Source organism: Pseudopipra pipra, chromosome 7 (assembly GCF_036250125.1).
Source record: "Pseudopipra pipra isolate bDixPip1 chromosome 7, bDixPip1.hap1, whole genome shotgun sequence".
NCBI lineage: Eukaryota > Metazoa > Chordata > Aves > Passeriformes > Pipridae > Pseudopipra > Pseudopipra pipra.
This window is the reverse complement of record NC_087555.1, coordinates 3839326-3858228: the sequence shown is the minus strand read 5'-3', so window position 1 is coordinate 3858228 and position 18903 is coordinate 3839326. Positions and strand designations below refer to the sequence as shown.

Here is an 18903-nt window from a genome sequence, read left to right as displayed (position 1 = left end):
TCTTTCACCGTTGCAACATTTGTATGAGAGTTTAGAATTTAGAATTTTAGAGTATCAACATGAAAACCACCAGTTTTACGAGGGCTACAGCCAGACAACCAGATGGAAAGGGACTTCACAGAAATGCAGCACAGTATTTGGAGGAGGCATATTACAGTTAGTTATACCAATTATCTCCACTGAGAGCTTTTACAGTTAAAAAAAAACCTCAGTGATTTGAACCATGAATATTTAGAAAATAAAGTAAAAATCAAACTTCTAAGCACCCCTACCTTTACAGCAAAGAAAACTCCATGGATTTACCCTCCCACCCTATGGACTGGACATTCTGCTCACATTCTGTTCACAAGCACTTAATGCTTCAAGCTCTGACACAAATTTAACTTGTACTGAAAACCAGAAAATATAAATCCTGTGTTATTCACTGACATACAAGATCACATTTCTTAAAAGCTTAAGAGTATGTTTGGAGCAGGGTTACTGCTCTAACTGGAATATATCTGCAGCCATCAGTTATCAGACTACCCAAACACTTGGGCATCAGGGCAGCCAGGGAAAAGGAAGCATTAGGACAACATGAGAAGGCTGATCTCTGCTGCCCCATTAGCTTATTTTTTCATTCAATGAAATTTCCTGATAAATGTCTCCATGGAAAGTTTATGTTGGCAGAATTCTCCTCTCCATAGCACGGTGTGGTTTTCCACACTCACTGATGGAAAGCAGCAGATACAGAGCAGTTGGATTGTGTAGTGCAGACAGACAAGGGGAGGAGGGATTGAGTGCAGGGAGACCCAGTCAAATGTACTTGGGACTCAAGCGCTCCTGAACTCTGGGATAAAGAACTGTTTCTCCAGAAAATGCCAACTGTCCAATGCAAAACTTAATTGAATGCTTTGCCCAGAAATTGCTCCTGTAAGTGCTGCAATTATCTCAACATAGAGAGATTGCCACAGTCACCCCTTAATTGTAAAATTACTTACATTATACTATACAAAGTAGCCAACACCAAATAGCATAAAACAATTTGACTTCAGCAAAGTCTGTCTTATTTCACTCAAGCCTAGGACACAGTTCATATTTACCAAGTTATACAAATTCTTCATTGTCCACTATAGTGGAGGTCGAGTTGCAACAAACTGTCCCTTTCACTCACAAGTCTCCAACAGACAACTTCACCATCCTCCAAAAAAGAAACAACTCTGGATGGTCAATCACAAGATCAGAATGAAGATCAGATTTCCTTTCCTTAATATCACAGAATGGTTTTGATTGGAGGGAATCTTAAAACATCATCCAGCTCCACCCCCTGCCATGGGCAGGGACACCTTCCACTAGCCCAGGTTGCTCCAAGCCCCTTCCAACCTGGCCTTGGACACTTCCAGGGATCCAGGGGCAGCCACAGCTTCTCTGGGCAACCTGTACCACCCAACCTCCCCACCCTCACTGTAAAAAAACTTCTTCCTTAAAACTAAAGCTACCCTCTTTAATACCATCCCCCCTTGTCCTATTACAATATACCCTTCCCAAAAGTCAACCTCCAACTTGTTTTTCTCTCTGAATAACTGCAGACACCAACAGATACTTATGGAAGCCACAGACACTGCAGTGAGCAGTACCTCAACTGTGCCCCACTGTGTTCAGCTCAGACCCCCACACGTCCAACCAGCCCAAACAGACCATGTTGTGTCCTCATTCAGCACTTTTTTGCATGATAACTTTCTTCTTGCTGAAAACAAGAGTGGTGTTGAGCTGCAGGCCTTGTGTGCAGTGCAACCCTAATGGTGCTGAGACTTGCACAGAAAGGAAAAGCTGCCATAAAGATGATACATAACAGCATTTTGGCAAGGTGAATTAAAATCTTCCACTGCCGATCACACAAGCAACTCCATTTCAACATTAGCTGCAGATAAAGGGAACACACACACCTCCCAGAGACATTGGTTCAGGTTTGTTAGAGCCTGCAAGTTATTTGATAGCCTGTTGAGCAGTTCAGTAGCAAGAGCTCCCGTGCATCCTCCCACCTTTCCGCTGTTCCTTAAGGAAAAAGGAGGTTTAGGTGTAAGACAGCAACACTCTGACTGGAGCCAACAGCCCTCCAACACCTACCAGCTTTGCAACAGCACATGCAGTCTCACAGCCTCACCCACTCTAAAGCTACACTCTCAGAAGATCATCAAGATCTACACCTGTTTTTAGCAAGTTTATACTCTGTGGCTCCACTTTACCACAAGCCTTTCACTTTCTAGTATTATTTTCAGCTAAATCCAATCTGGGAATCAAGCAGCACATCACCTCATTTTGAATTCAAGTTGAATGGAGTTTGCAGTAATTCTGAGGCACAAAGAAGCAGAGAAATATAACCCTCAGGTTACAGGCTTTGCTTACCTGACTAACTTGGAGGCTTTACTCTGCAGGGGTTTAAAGAGAATTCAAATAAAAGCTTAGTTTTGTTCCCCAAAAAGACTCCGCAGCAACTTTATTTATTATTAATCAGGCCTCATCTGCTCCATACATCATTTCCATAAGATTAGTAATCAGCCACAGGTTACAAGATGACAGCAAATCCTGTTTCCTTTGTCAACATAAAGCTCTCACCTCCTCAAGAGTAAACACACAGCAGTTTGTTTCCTTTTATGCAAGCTCGTTGAGACACTGCATGAGAAACACCACATTACAGATGTGATTTTGTACCTCAGTTATTTCATCTTACATCACAATTTGTCATTAGCAAGGTACTTTACCTATTCCTTCTAATAAGTACTCCCCTGTCACTTGACTGCAACATAAATACAAATAACTTGATTCACGGTTCTTTTCAGAAAATATATTACTTGTTAATTTAAAGACTTAAAAGTTCACTGCAAATTCATACATTTCCTGACAAGTGGATGGAAGACACAAAATTAACAAGTGCCATAGTTTACTTGTAGTTAAAAATCTCTGCTTTTAAATCAGCTGCTCATTATTACAGAGTTCATAGAACTGCCTAAATACAGAAATCAGCCTGAAAGTTGGCAGTCACAGAGAACAAGAAGCAGAACCAGGTCCAGCATCAAAGCCCATCCCAGCAGATGGAAGTGATAATCCAGAAGCCTTCAAAATTCTCTCCAGTTATGTCACTTTAGTTGATACCTCAAAGTCTCCCAGAACAGCTGCTGGTCTTTGAGTATTACGAGAATTTGGCTTCTTTTTACTTCCAAAAGCCAACAGCCTGCAACCACTCCAGAAGTTTGTTAGAATAAGAGCAAAGTACACTGAAGCCTCTATATTCTAATGTTTCAATGGCCTGTTTGTGCTGCTTGGAGGCAAACACAGCACAAAATGGTTCTTGCAAGTAAGGAAACCCCTGACTATCCCACACCTCAAGTGTATGTAGCTATCTTGACCATTACAATCCATTTTTACAGCTTCACAGGAACTACTTACAAGCTGTTATGGTTAAAAAACAAATCCCACATTCTGTCCCAAGGCGATGATTTTGCATCTCACATCACTCATCAGCATCAAAGCTTCTGCTTGTCCACCTTCCCAAGGAGAGGATGAAACCTAACACAGTTCTGTCACAGACTGCTCCCATGTATTCAAATTCCATCTGGGAATGGAACCACTCTGGTTTTTTGTGCTCAGGACAAGCCCACCTGGATATAAACTGGTTTAGTAACTGATTTAACTGCAGCACCGGCAGCAACCACACTCAGCTCTCAGCTCACTCTGTGTGACGTGGAATGGCTTCTGCAATAGCTTGGCCACAGCATCCACCACACAAAACCCACCCTGGATGCCAACAAATGAGCCACCAGCACTAGTGCAGAGGCAACATCTTCCAGATGCCTACTGCACTATCTTCTAAGACCAGATTTCATGTTCTGCTTTAAAAGACTGGACTAGAATCAGACAACAGACACCCCAAGGACAAAAGAATCAGCCTGACTGCACAGAGTCACAGGGTAGCAGAGGGCTTTCCTGGCACCCTGCAGTGTTCTCCTCATACTATTCCCAGTGAAACCTGTATCTGAACCACTGTCCAGGGAATATGTTCCCCCGAGGACAATAAATGTCCTGTCTCAGCTCACATACCTACTTAGGAACAGCCTTTTGATTGATGTGATCAACATATTCACAGAGGCAAACAAGAGACTGGTGCTGAGGCAGTAAGACAGCTCATAATATTCACAAAGAACAGATTTATACAGCTATTCCATACCTGTTTGTAGCACGTTGTTGTTCTGGGTTGGTTTTTTTTAATTACAGCCTCAATGGTTTTGTTTTCAAAAGATCTAGCCCCGTTTGTAATTGGAACTATTTATCCATGTTTCATTTACCTGACGTGTCATCACTCAACAGCTTTTCTCAAATATCACCACTTACCTTGCAGGCAATATTCCCGTGTGCTGAGGAGGGAAACAGGATGAAAACTACCCCAGAGCAGCTGCAGAATGGCAGAGAGCCCAGGGCAAACGGCTCAGCACTGCACAGGGTTCCTCTGACTGCCCCTTGCACTGGAATTAAGAGATACCAGACAACTTCTAAGACACTTCAGTGTTGCTTTCTTCCCAGATGATGATATTTGTACTCAAGTTTCTAGCAGGTAGCTAGCTCAGCCTGAGTACAACACCTTATTTGCATACCAATTTAAACAATAATAACCTGAAACACCACCAGTAGGCTACCTTGCTCCCTACAAATTCTGGCAAAATTCATTTTCCCCATTTATCTGCCGAGTTTTTAAAAAGCTTCTGGCCTAGTTAGCAAATCAAGGGATATAGATGTGAGCTTTAATTTTAATAGCATGTCATTACCTAACATCAAGTAATCCCTAAAGGGACATACTTGCACTTTTTAGGTCACTGAGGTATTTTGCCTCTTGTTGTTGACAGCCTATGTTCAAATCACAGCCAAACACCTGTATTTAAATGGTTTTTTTCTTCCAAATTGACTAATTTCTTTCAGCTGTCTGTAGTCTCATTTCAGCACTTGCTGTGAAAGTAAGCCAGAAAGGCTCAAATTGGAAAACCTGATATGATTAAAGGGTCTAAATCACCTTGAAATATTAACTTGGAGATAGATTAATATTCATTTTGTCTAATGTAATGTTACAGAAGCAAAGAGAACCTCCCCACTCACACAGAGCCTGCACAACTGAAGAATCAGCTTCCTCCTGAACAGCTCTTGCCTTATTTAAGAAAACCTCTTTAGGCTATTGCATTCCATAATCTAACATTAGGATTTTTCCTATCAGCCCAGAAATAAAAGCCCTCTGGTTTACATTAAAGTTCACTGGTTTGCACACTAAGTAAAATACTCAATGCTCATTTCCTTTACCAGGATCACAGACAGTAAAAATACCTTTATTATTATCCCAACATCACTGCATGAATTGTCCCTATTTTATTTTCCTTATGTTTTCCCACTGCCGTTTCTGCTGCACTCCCACCAACACCAATTCAAATGGCACAGCAAATCTTTCATTACCTAAAACTGCACAGACAACTATCACACATATTCTATCTCCACCATATAGAAAACAGCAATGTAAAAATTATTACCATATAGATAATGCTAATTTTCCAGCTTAAGGGGGAAAAAAAGCATGCTCTGGAAAAATATTTTTCCAGCAGTTGTTTAAACACCAAAAAGAACAACAGTGAGACTACATGAAAGCCACTGAATTTTCCCTTTAACGTTTCAGTAACTGAAATGGACAAGTACTTGGATTAGGCATTTAAAGGAAAAGAGGGGCCTCCAGTTGTTTGTTTTAAAACACATATAATGCTCCATGTTAAAAGCTTTTGTCAGATAAGTTGGAGGGGATTAGCAAGTGAGCAATTAGTACATGCAGTTCACATCAACTACCACACCAATTAGCATCATAAATCAAACCAGCAACCCTCTGACTGAATCCTATTATGCAGCAAGAAAGATGTTCCAGTAAGGAAAATATTCCCAGAGAACTAATGTCTTTTTGGAAGTCACGTAGGGCTCCTGCCCTCAGCTAAAATACCAATTTTAATGTGCATTAAGCAGTTATCAAGGCAGTTGTCTGCTGTAAATATTGGCCACCTGGCTGCCACTGTCACCCCCATAACCAACCGACATCCCTACAAAGTTATTTTTCAAGGTAGGTCAACAGCCAGGTCCCTCCACCCATAAACTCACGTACTGATACACATCTCTATGCTCTTAAACGCTGACACCTCAGAGCGGGGAAGCATTTTTGAAGCTTAATTAATGCAGGTTAAAATTAGCCTCTTATTTTGCATGAGAAAAGTAATGAAATGGGACTAAATAGATGAGTCGCCTCAGGGTATAGGGATCGTTCTCCGCGGCTTGTTTGGGCTCCTCCCTGCTTGCATTTACTCAGCTCCAAGGGTGAAACCAGGGATTCACGTTCAAAGAACTCAAAAAAGTGATAAAGGACAGTAGCAAAGCCCCTCGTGCACTCAGGCTGCACCACAGATCCTGCGGCCATAGATCCTGCGGGATTCAGAGCATACCAGCAGCACTGTCCATTTTTACAGTTTCATCATCCATCATTCGTGTCACCACCCTGTGCAGGGGCTCAGAAGCTGGCCCAGGAACCCACAGAAATCTTTCAACCCCAAGCCTGAACAGCAATCCAAACCAAATTTGCTGAAGGAAAACTATTACTCAGCTTTATCCACAGCAGAAAGAAAATAATCCTATTAATTCTTTAGCGTGTATTGAAAATACTAACAAAGCTTTACTACAAAAGCATTTTTAAACTCTACTACATCGATTTTATGTTCATGACAGCGAAGGAACATTATTTTCCTTCACTGTCATTATTTATTAGCTTTGATAGTTGACAGTTGTACCCTTGGCAGTACAACCAATAACATCATCTGGCCAGACACAGAGATGGCACAATTCATAACAAAATGATTTGTAGCTGCTTTATCACAATTCTCACAATCAAATGCCCACATCTGTTAGGATTTTCCACGCTATCACTCTGGTTTTAGTGCTGAAGAGTGATCCAAACCAGAGATACAGAGCCCATCTTTCTCCCAATCTCCACACCTGCTTTATAACCCAGCTCCCCCCGCAGCCACAGCAGCAGATATTGAGCCCTATGTCACTGTGGTGATCGTGCACTGCTCCCATCTCTGACTTTTGCTTAGTTCTTATCAGGTCAAATTTGTCATGTCCTGTCACCTCTACCTGATTATAAACATCTTCAAGCTCTACAGATGAGCTGTACAATGACCATAAGTTTAACAGGACATAAGTATCAGTTATTATCTCCTCTCTCCTCATCACAAAGCACTTGGTCACTGGAGCCAAACTCATACCATTACATTAAGTTTACAAAAGACAAGACATCAATATTCAAACCTAAGAATCCAGTGGCAGCTCAACTGCCCCTTCTCACCATTCCAGCATTACTAAAGACTTAGTTGCCAAGATCCTTTGCATCCTGCAGTCAGCTCAACTTCTTCAGGCAACACAGGTAATTTGTCAAGCCTAGTCCATGGCAAGAAGTGCCATCAGTTCCTACTGCTATAGTGGGTTGTCTTCACTGCATTGGTGTTACAACTGCCACTTGAAGGCTGATGGATGACCTGATTTTTGCCTCTGTGACATTAAAATTACTATCAAGCTTCAAGCCACCTCCAGGAATTTCCCTGAATGACTAACCCTGGCTGTAACAGTGTAGAAAGCAGGAGGAAAAAAGGGCCATTCCATCAACTTGCACCTGCTAACCCAGCTCAAAGCAGCAGATCTAAGCTGTAAAGCCACAATTGTTTCTATGCTTTGAGAAGACTCTTAGATCCTTTCCACCGTGGAGTTACGAAGCTCCAACATTTCGCTCACTAAGGATCTGGGCAAGTATATTTAACATTCTTTCCTGGACCTGGAGATGTATTTCAACGTCGTGTTTTTCACAGCCTCAGATATTTCAACCTCTTTCCACACTTCCTCAGTTAAGGAGAGTTTCCCTGAGTTTGCCTGGTATCTCTGAGGAAATTCACTGCTGGATGAAAAATGGCAGCTATCAAAACACTGATCATTTGCAGCAAGGTCACCTTCCTGAACCACTTGAGCTGGAAGGGACCATCCAGTCCAACTCCTGGCCCTGCCCAGGACACCCCAACAATCCCATCCTGTCCCTGAGGGTGTTGTCCAAACGCTCCTGGAGCTCTGGCAGCCTTGGGGCAATGACCAAACCCTGGGGAGCCTGGTCAGTGCCCAATCACCCTCTGGGGGAAGAACCTTTCCATGCTACCCAGCCTAACCCTGCCCTGGCACAGCTCCATGCTGTCAGAGAAGCTGTAACAAAAGGTTCCATGGATCCTGGGGTAAAAAAAAAAAAATAAAAAAGGGAGATATATAACATCTCTTCAACATGCACACGGAAACTTTCAAGTCCAAAACCAGATTACTCTAAGCAGGCACAAAATTCCCCATCTGTCCACACACTGGCCATCCCCACTCCATCCTCTGGGTACACACGTAGCAATGAGGGTATCTTCAGTTCATCAACTTTATTATCCCAGCAAAGCAGGTTTGATCAGAGATGCCTGTTAACTATTCCAGGCCTCAAGGCTTGCACTCCACCTACCTCTGACTCCATGGAGAGGAACAGGCTCTGACAGCACAAAATACAGAAGCATATTGATGATTCTATATTCTGTGTACAAATTACCTTTCAAAAATGAAACATTTCATAAGATGCATAAATATGCAAAGCCAGTTATTCAGACAGGCAGCTGCAGTCTAACATCTAATCCATCATCCTGCTACGCTTGCTTTCCATGTTCCTACAAATTCCCACGCCAGCCACCTCCTCGTGGAAGGTCCTGGGACACCTGTCCTGGGTGATGGACAAGTGCTGCAGAAAGCTCCTGGTTCCCAAGGCGTTAACTCAGGCACACCAGCACTTCCCAGGTTAATGGGATCCATTTACCCCAGTGCTGCCTGGGCACCCCCCTGCCAGACTTTCAGCATATTTCCTCTGGAGAGCACAGTTGCTGTGATACCTAAAAGACAGGATTCCTGGCTGCTCTCCTGAGCACAGGAAGCTGGAACTGTAAGATAATGGATATCTCACATTGGAACCCACTGTATCTGTGTAACAAAGCAGTGATGCTATAAAACCCTGCACCAGTGACTGCCTGCTGTGTCTGTGCTCTTCTGGCTATGTCACTGAAAAATACAGTTGCAAAGTATAGAAACAGTGGCATAAATTAATAGAATATTTACTAACAGGAAGAACTTCACCTGTAGCTTTAGTTTAATAGAAAATGTAAGCACTACAGAGTTCAAGTCAAGGCTTCAAGTTAAATTGTGTCTGGTCTAGGCTATGAACAGGTCTTCAATCCCCTTACAAATAACAACAACAACAAAGAAATCAAATATTTAATTTAAGCTTCTCACAGACAAACACAAACAAAGCAATCCAGCTAAAGCTACACATTCAATTCCAGTGTTCTCCAGAGGCCCTTTGCTTGCCTGGATCTTTCTTCACATAGAAGGGGAAATTACCAAACAAAATAGCTGTCTAAACATAACGTTTACATTCTTTATTCAAATATGTAAACTAATGAAGTTACTACAGGAGACACTGAATTTACACATTTCACACACATCAACCCTGTAGTTTTAGTACTTGCTTCCTGAAGTGGTTAAATGAAGCTTCTTTAAGCAATAAAAAAAGAAAAGTGAAAGAACAAGTCATTCCCTGGCTTAGAAATGCACTGCCATCTTAACAGCCTTTCATCTGTACCATTACACAGGCTCCAAATATATTAGTCAGAACCCTGAAATGGCATTAATGAGGTTGAATGTGCACATACTGATTAAGTAACACATCTGCTTGCATCCACTTAAAAAAAAAAAAAAAAATTAAATACTTTGGAACTGCCAGCTGCCCACAATGGACTCACTACCAACAAGGAAACCTGACAATCTCGCAGTTTCCACCTTGAAATTAGGAATTTAAGACAAACTTTCTAAGAAATCATAGACAGCACTGTTACCTGATTGCTAACGTGTGTCACGAGATTCATGCAGCATTTATAACCTTATCACTATTGCAACAGAAGCACAAATTAATTGCAAACAACTTCGGATCAAAAGCTCTGTCCAGAGGACTAAGAAGTAGTTGAAAAGTCTCCCCTTACAGACATAAGAGAATCCCAAGTTCAAACCACTCTCATTTTGACTCTCTGTTGGGCTCTCCCAACTACGCCCGTGTCTCTCCCGTCCTGGGGAGCCCAGGGCTGCACAGAGCACTTCGGGTGCCCTCACCAGTGCCAGGGAGGAATTTAGACTTCAGTAAGAAAAACAAAACCAGAACAAAAAAATCTACACCCCATCAAGGCCAGGCACAGGGGGAGGAACCTAGGCCAAGCTGCTCTCCCAGAGAGGTACAGCTCATCACACCAGTGCTCTCAGCTGGGAAAGGGATGCTCCCAGTACCACCACACCACTCCCAAACCAAACTGAGACTTCAAGACAGTGCTCCAGTGCTTGGGATCTTGGCCCTTCACCCTCTGTTCTCCTGGCTCGGGCAGGGCACCTGCTCACCCTCCCCATGGTGCTCCATGAGTACCTCTCTCTCCACACAGAGATGACACCCAGGAAACTGTATTTAAGTCCTGAGGGTACAGAAATCACAAAAGTCTGTACATCCAACATCAGCAGCATCTCCACTTGTCCATATCTGGCACTGTCTGTGCTCAACTATTTCATGGTGCGAGGACCAGTAATACAAAAGAGAAGTTGAGCCACAGCTGCCCTCCAGCACAGGTGACATGAAGTACAAACAGTGCTTGGAGGCAGTCAAGGACAAAAACTAATAACAGAAGACAAATCTCTTACTCCCACAGACGTCAAGATTACCAAAACTATTTAATACAATGCTTTCTCTCTCAGGACAGAAAACTTTATCCACTGCAGATTACTAAGCAATCATTTCAGATTTGTTCCACAAGCGATGGAAAGCCATGTGTACGAAGGTCACGAAGGAAACCCTTCACACAAAAACTAACAACTGCAGAAAGGGAGGTCTGAAATGCACTGTCAGCAAAAGGTCACACAGTTGAGATGCAACTGAGTTCTGAGATTTTTTGTAGCTTACATTACCTTTTCTTCAAAGACTTGCCAAAAATATCAGCACTGCCATTCACCTTGCTTATTGGTAAGGACAAATCCAGCTCCCAGCGGTGATGCAGTGGAGAACAGAGTATTTCTGAGGTCTGGGGAGAAGCTGTTCAACTGCCTGGCATTACTCCAAACCCCTATCATTAGCCAAAAAAAAAAGTGTAGTTTTTTTTTATTTCACTTACAAGTATCCTGGAGCCTGACAGTTATAAGTTCATGGCTTAAATATTAGCCATTAATGACATATCTCATATTCCCGTATCAGTTTTCACAACATGATCCAAGACACAAATCTCTTCCTTCAGGTGGCAAGTTGAGACTGAGACCATGTCTACCTCCAGTGCTGGATAATATACCTAACTGGAAAATAGGTCTTGTGAAGACACTCAGCTCGAGCACCGCTGTCAAGTTCCAGAAGCCACAACTGCCACTTTGTCCTTAGCTCAGGACAACACACAACAGGAACACAGCAACCCGTGTTCCAAAGTGTTTCCTTTTCCCAAGTGCCTGAGCTGAGCCAAAGCAAATCCAGTGGCCAATCCACTGGATTGCCAAGTGCCCCCTCTTCCTAGGGAGTAAGACTGGTTTGCCAGTTGGAAGAGAAGCCAGAGCAGTGGTGTGTATACACAGCAGCCCGGGCTCTGGGATCAGCATTGCTGCTTTCAGCTAATCCCACAAAGCAAACGCCGGGAGAAGCCCGGCACGCTCCCTGGAAAACCTAAAGCCTCACAACACAGTTGTTCCAACAACATCAGCTGATCCACAGCAGGTCTCCTTCTTTGCCTGGGGGAATTAGAAGTTCTCCTCAGAAGTTAAGGGCTCAAGGCTTTCCTCTTGAGCTGTACCTCTCATGCGCTCGCTCAAAAGCATCTGATACTTTATCCTGCAGCTTTTGCAGAAATAGCAACAAAACATGCAAGTTAAAGCCAGAAAGCACAGTCACTTCCACTTGGGGTAAGATAAAAGTAACAAGACACAACTATCAAATCTAACTTTTAGTTTAATGTGCAAGAACAGTTAATCTCAAGCATTTGAGTCTTGGTGCTTATTAACACACTGAAGTCCGTGACCTTCCAGGTTAAAAGGAAATGTCTTTCCATTTTGATATTAGCCACTGGTGCTCCAGGAATGTGGGCAAATTCCCTATGCCTGAATCACACAAATTTAATCCCCCAGCAAACCAACATAAAAACAAACAAACAAACAAAAAAAAGCACCTTCTCATGTTCTGTTGTGCTCTTCCCGAAATCTGAAACAAGAGGGATGTTTGGAGAATCACTTTGTACCTTCTGCCATTTTCTCCCACCCACTCACTCCCCCAGTGCACCTCTGTACATTTGGAAGGTATTGCTCAGGGCAGTGCAATCTCTTATTTTCCCTAAGACTTAGATTATTTCTTGAGTCCCACTTAATAATAATAATTTCAAAATTCAAACTGTCATTTACGACACTCTTTTTTTATTAACAGAAAAACAAGCACAAAAATCACAAAATGCACACAGCAACTCACAGCTACATGATGTCTGGTAGGGCATTTGCACCAATTAAAGCAACAACCTCCCCTTAAATTAATAAATAAATACATACAATCGGATTTCCTCTTCATTTAGAGACGGGGAATAAAAGAGGACCCACAGACACTACAGGAAACACCTTCAAATTGCTCACAAGGCAAAATGAAGCCAGTATCTTAAGTCTGATTGTTTAAACTTTGTTTTACTGATAGAGAATCCAAGATATTTCCCATGTTGATGGGCTTGCCACTGTGGAGGACAGCAAACTACTTCAGATGCTCAACACCTGCTGCACCAGCACGTTAGCAATAAGTATATTAGTATGTGTTTTTATAGACTGCTTATAATGTCGATGTCATCTTGGCTAAAGTGTTCTAAAATCCTTTCATGAAGGACTAAAAATTAAATTTTTCACCATTTTTCCTTGGTCTTCCATCATTCTTAAAGTTTCATAACAATACAGTGCTGGTCTCAGCCTGGATGACAGAATCTGGAACTGACTTCCTCAGCTTTTACCTCCCCTTACAGACCATCACACCTGGAAACCCCAAGATACTTTCAGCAACTTAAAAACCACTGAAAGCAATTCTTATTTTCCACTCCCTGTTCCTAAGCACACAACACACTTGATATATGCAATGCTTCGTGTTGATGAAGTACTGATGTTGTGAACTACAGACCACGTGAAGGCAGATTTTACTGCAGTTAAGGCTGTACAACAGACTAATAATATTAGTTACTCTGTTCTAAAACCTGTTCTAACAGTCTAAATAACAGCATCTAAAACTACTTGGCTACTTAGTATGAATTTCATACAAAAAATACAGCACAGAAGTATATGCTTTTAAACTGCTGACTTTGCAACTCTGACAGGCAAGAACCTGAAAGTAACTGATTTTTAGCATTTTTATCCACTGAGGAAAAACTAATGAAGTGAAATATCACCCAGAACTGTTTCACCCAGTACCACAGGAAAATTAGAAGAATACAAGGCAAGCAACCTCCGTGCAATAAATATCGACATGTCAATTTAAGACCCAATTTGGCAGTTGCTCTCTTCAGATTAGACAGAACTCGTGTACTTGAATATAAAGAACTGCTGCTGCTGCTGAAAGGAGAGTTTTAATTTCACATTATTTTAATATTCATTGGTCCAGCAAGGGTGTCCAGACACTGCTATAGCAGAATTCCAAACCTAAGGAGGGTTTTCCTGGCCATTAAAATCCAAAGTGCTGGGAAGAGAGTGCCACTCTAAACTGAAAGGAAAATTCTGAGAAGCAGTAATAGCATCTCTCCTTCACTGAAAGAGTCCCAAATTGCTTTAGATTCCAAACATGTTCTTCTCCAGAGCTGTCAAACCTCTCCTGAGCAGGAGAGCTAAATGTGAGCTGTTCAAGGAGCACGTGTTGGTTGGAGTTTGGGTTTTAAGCAGCCTGAACTAACAAGACTACATTCTGTTCTTTGCAGGGCACAGCTCTCCTTGTGCTGGAAGGAGCTATTTCAGCAAAAACTTACTCACACCAGCCACACACCAACCACACCGTGATTCCTCCCTGCCAGGGAACCTAAAGTACCTTGAGTCCAAGAGGTTTTGTGATTTGGGGAGAATCAGAACAACACTAAATTCTTTGCAGCAAAATTGGAATGCAACCACCGCTAAGCAAATGTCTGTTTTCACTATACAGCACTACCACACAGATTTAAAAGCTGCCACCAGTGAGAAACAGTTGGATAAAGGAGGTTTATCAAAAATACAACCTGGTGGAGTTATAATCTAAAGGAGTGAGGAGTTGTTGCTTTTGCTACATGCAGTTTTTAGTATTTAAGAGCTAGCTGAAGAGCGCTCAGAACGGAAAAGACATAACATATACTCCTTTTCTAGATAAATCTTTGCCATCAATCAAAGCTCCTTCTGCTCTCACGACTCAGTGTCCAATGTAAGTTAGACAGCAAATTGTCTGTGAAGATTTTACTCATCAGCTCTGCTTTTGAAACATTTGCAGGCTGCTATTTTGGTTTTCAAGTCTTTGTGATTGATAAATGAGCTGAGCCACAGTTAGGTAACAGAAATCATCACTACATGAAAAGACTAACACAAGTCACATGCTAAGGAGATAACTGCATACAGTGCTTCACATCCTCCTCCCACTGCCACACAAACCTGGCACATCACTACAGTCCAAGCATCTTATTCAAGAAACATATTTTTACCACATGAACATGTATTAATTACCACTTTAAAAAATGTCCTGCTGAAGGCATCATCTATCCTGCAGAAATCCAAACACTAGCAGCACAGAGACAGGTACAGTGCCCATGCCACAATATATATTCATAAGTTCTTATCTCTTTAGAAGAAGGGAGAAAAGGCAAAGCACTTTCCCAAACCCCACAAAGCCGACAGCCATACACCATAATTCCAGTAGGGACTACTCAAACAGAGAACATGCATAAATCTCTACCCCACACTTGATCAGATGTGGATGCTTAGCTGGGGAGTGTGTTCTTTAGTAAGTGACAGGCACTGCCAGCCTCAGTGACTCGCCACAAACACACTGAACCCAAAACGTTACCAGCAATAAACATGCTGTCTGTCTATTCAAGCTGCACTGCTCAAGAGGCACACAAACAAATCTTTCAAGTAAACATCTCCATAGCAGCTTTTCCATCAGGGCTTTTTGATTACGTATAATTTAAGGACCAGCCAGGCCACCAATGCAAGATGGTTTAGGCAGCTGTTTCAGCTGCTGTACCTCGTACTCTGCTGCCCCGAACCCCTTCCAAAACAGCAGCAGGATATTCCGATTGGGAAAGCACACGATGTGAACCTCAGTGAGTTATCGTGCAAAATAACTCTGAAATTTCTCCTTAAAGCACATGTTCTTGGCCAATACTGTTTGCCCTTTTTAACTGCACCGACAGTTAAGGATAAATATCTGCAGACTCCCCTACACGGATGATTTTTCCCTCGTTTTGCACATCCTAAGCCGTTCAAGCCTCCGTGGTGCTCCTGCGGGGATAGATGCTCATAAATCCAAGCTCACAGGCTGTTATCTCCATCTTGCCTCCCGAGCTGTTTTTACACCACTGCACACACCGCCAGGGCTCTGTAACCCAGCTGCACGTCGTGTTTACCCACCGCACACCCCTGAGCCACAACCCACGCCGTCTCCATCACATGTCGCAGGGAGCACCGAGGAGCACTGCCTTTTCCCGAGCCCTCCCGCAGGCAAAGCCAGCGTCGTCCCTCTCTCTCTCTCCCTGTGCCCCGGCCCGGAGCAGCCCAGTGCTCTCCCGCACGGCGGCAGCGGGCAAGTACCAACACAACTCCTGCATCCCGCAAAGCCCAACCCAGGGGCCACGCCGGGCATTCAGCGCCGGGGAAACGACGGGCACCAAGCTCGAACAGCCCCCCGGGCCCCGAAAAACCCACGGGGAGTGAAGGAAGGGTGGGTAGCCCCGGGCGGGGGCTGCTCCCAACGAGGGGGTTGGGGGAGAGAGCAGAGCCACGGCCCGGGGGGCTTGGAGGGGAACAGAACCACGGGCTGGGAAGGGTTTGGGAGGGGGACAGAACCACGGGCTGGGAAGGGTTTGGGAGGGGGACAGAACCACGGGCTGGGAAGGGTTTGGGAGGGGGACAGAACCACGGGCTGGGAAGGGTTTGGGAGGGGGACAGAACCACGGGCTGGGAAGGGTTTGGGGGGAGAAGAGAACCACGGGCCGGGAAGGGTTTGGGGGGACACAGAACCACGGGCTGGGAAGGGTTTGGGGGGACACAACCACGGGCTGGGAAGGGTTTGGGGGGACACAACCACGGGCTGGGGGAGGTTTAGAGGGGTGCAGGGACATGTGCTCGGGGAGGTTTTGGGGAAAAACAGAACCGTGGGCTGGGAAGAAGCGGGGACATAGTGGGGAAGATAAGGGGGGAGCAGAGCCTTGGGCTAGCGGAGGTTTGGGGGGTTGCAGGGTCACAGGCTGCGGGAGGTTTTGGAGGGAAGGAGGGCCATGGGGCTGGGGAAGGTTTGGGGGGGAGCAGGGACATGGGCTGGGGGGAGGCTTTGGAAGTAACAGAACCAGGGGCTGTTTGGGGAGCTTTGGGGGAACAGACCCACAGGCTGGGGGAGGTTCGGGGGGAACAGACCCACAGGCTGGGGGAGGTTCGGGGGGAACAGACCCACAGGCTGGGGGAGGTTCGGGGGGAACAGACCCACAGGCTGGGGGAGGTTCGGGGGGAACAGACCCACAGGCTGGGGGAGGTTCGGGGGGAACAGACCCACAGGCTGGGGGAGGTTCGGGGGGAACAGACCCACAGGCTGGGGGAGGTTCGGGGGGAACAGACCCACAGGCTGGGGGAGGTTCGGGGGGAACAGACCCACAGGCTGGGGGAGGTTTGGAGGAACAGAACCAAAGGCTGGGGGAGTTTGGAAGGGCACAGCGCACCCCCAGCCGCTCGCCCCCCGTCCCCGGCGCGTCCCACCTTCGATGGCGATGACATGCTCGCGGATCTGGTTCTGCAGCACGGGCTCCTCCACGCGCTCCAGCAGCTCGTAGATGGAGTAGATGTTGGGGTGCACGGACTCGAAGCGCTGGATCTCGGCGCGGATGGCGGCCGAGTTCGCCAGCTGCTGCTGGTAGTTCATGGCGCGGCCGCCGCGGCCCCTCCGCGGCCAGGGGCGAGCCCGGACCCCCCCGCCCCGGCGGCCCGGCCTCGCCGCCCGCTGTCACTGCCCGGCGGGGCGGGGCACGGCCGCCCCCCGCCCCATGGACGGAGCGAGGACGCGCTCCCGGACCCGCGCCCGCTTCAGCTCTGGCCGCCGCCTCCTCAGCCCCCCGCGGCTCCCTGTCCGTGTCCGTGTCCGTGTCCGTGTCCGTGTCCCTGTCCCGGTGCCGTTCCCGCTCCCCCCCCGCCGGGCCGGGCCCCCCCTCCGCCTCGCGCCCCCTGCGCGCTCGCCCCGCGTCCTTCCCCACTCGCCCCGCTCCACGCTCGCGCGGGCCACGCCCCCCGCACCGCCGGGTGACGTCACCGCGCAGGGCCCGCGGCACGCCGGGAAATGTAGTCCCGGAGAGGAGCAGGGCGGGGGGGGGACACCGGCCCCGCCCCGGGGAATCCCAGGGGACGGCAGGACCTTCTTAAACAGAAACAAAAAAAAGCCGTTTGGATTTTTTTAATACAGATCAATGAATTTGATAATCACGGAATCCCAGAACGGTTTGGGTTGGGAGGGACCTGAAAGCCCATGTCGTTCCATCCTCCTGCCACGGGCAGGGACACCTTCCACTAGCCCAGGTTGCTCCAAGCCCCGTCCAACCTGGCCTTGGACACTTCCAGGGATTCCAGGGGCAGCCACAGCTTCTCTGGGCAACCTGTGCCAGGCCCCCCCCCCCCCCTCACAGCCAGGAATTCCTTCCCAATATCCCATCTAAATCTACCCTCCTTCAGCTTAAAGCCATCCCCCCCTGTCCTGTCATGATGCCCAATTGCATTAAGTTTCCAAAAACCTTTACTACCCCTTCTGTCATTCCAATGATTCCCAAGTAGCCAGGACTTAAGAAAAAGATTACTCAAAATGATGAAATATTTTAAAACCCTGAAAATGTAGTTACAGGTAATATCAAATAAACAACTGCACTGAGAAAGGAGCATCTGAATCTATCCCCTCAGGGTCCCAAAGTGCACTGTCCATACCTGGAATGGACACCCCATCCCTGGAAGTGTCCAAGGCCAGGTTGGACAGGGCTCTGAGCAAGTGGGAGGTGTCCCTGCCCATAGCAGGGGGGTTGGAATTGCGTGATCTTTGAGGTCCCTTCCAACACAAACCACGCTGTAATTCCATGAATTGTCAGAAATACCTCGTTTATCTCGTGGTGTAACGAAGCACTTTTGTTATTGCACGAGCCAGGGCTGATGTATCCTTTGCAAGCCAGCTGTGCACGGAGTCAGGCACTGACCTCCATTAACCCGTCTTTAGGATCGATATTTTATGGATTTAACCTCCCAAGCTGTAAAACGTGGAGCAAACTTCGATATAGCAAACAGCATAGCAACAGCTTGATCCAAGACAGCCTCGGGAAAACTGCATCCACCCATTCTACTGACAAATAGCACAGCAAGGAATGCAATACTTTCAATAATTTCCCCCCCCCCAGTTGGATATCCCTAACTGGATATAGAGCTCTGGCCTGACAGGGCTGACAACCAACTACGCTCCTTTCTCAGGGCAGTTGTTTATTTGATGTTACCTTAACTATGTTTTTGTGGGTT

General features: G+C 45.7%; 1 protein-coding gene across 4 annotated transcripts in view; it reads right to left on the bottom strand.

The window, feature by feature from the left end:
* Positions 1-17466, bottom strand: part of LOC135416934 (arf-GAP with GTPase, ANK repeat and PH domain-containing protein 1) — a 319524-nt gene extending 302058 nt beyond the window's left edge. For 2 of the 4 annotated variants that reach the window (XM_064660296.1, XM_064660297.1), the window contains exon 1: positions 17119-17466. In XM_064660296.1, the coding sequence (XP_064516366.1) occupies positions 17119-17281 (163 nt within the window). In that variant the 5' untranslated portion in view covers positions 17282-17466. The remainder of the gene's footprint in view (positions 1-17118) is intronic. The other 2 variants (XM_064660301.1, XM_064660299.1) reach the window with 2 other exon arrangements.
* Positions 17467-18903: the final 1437 nt, after the last annotated feature.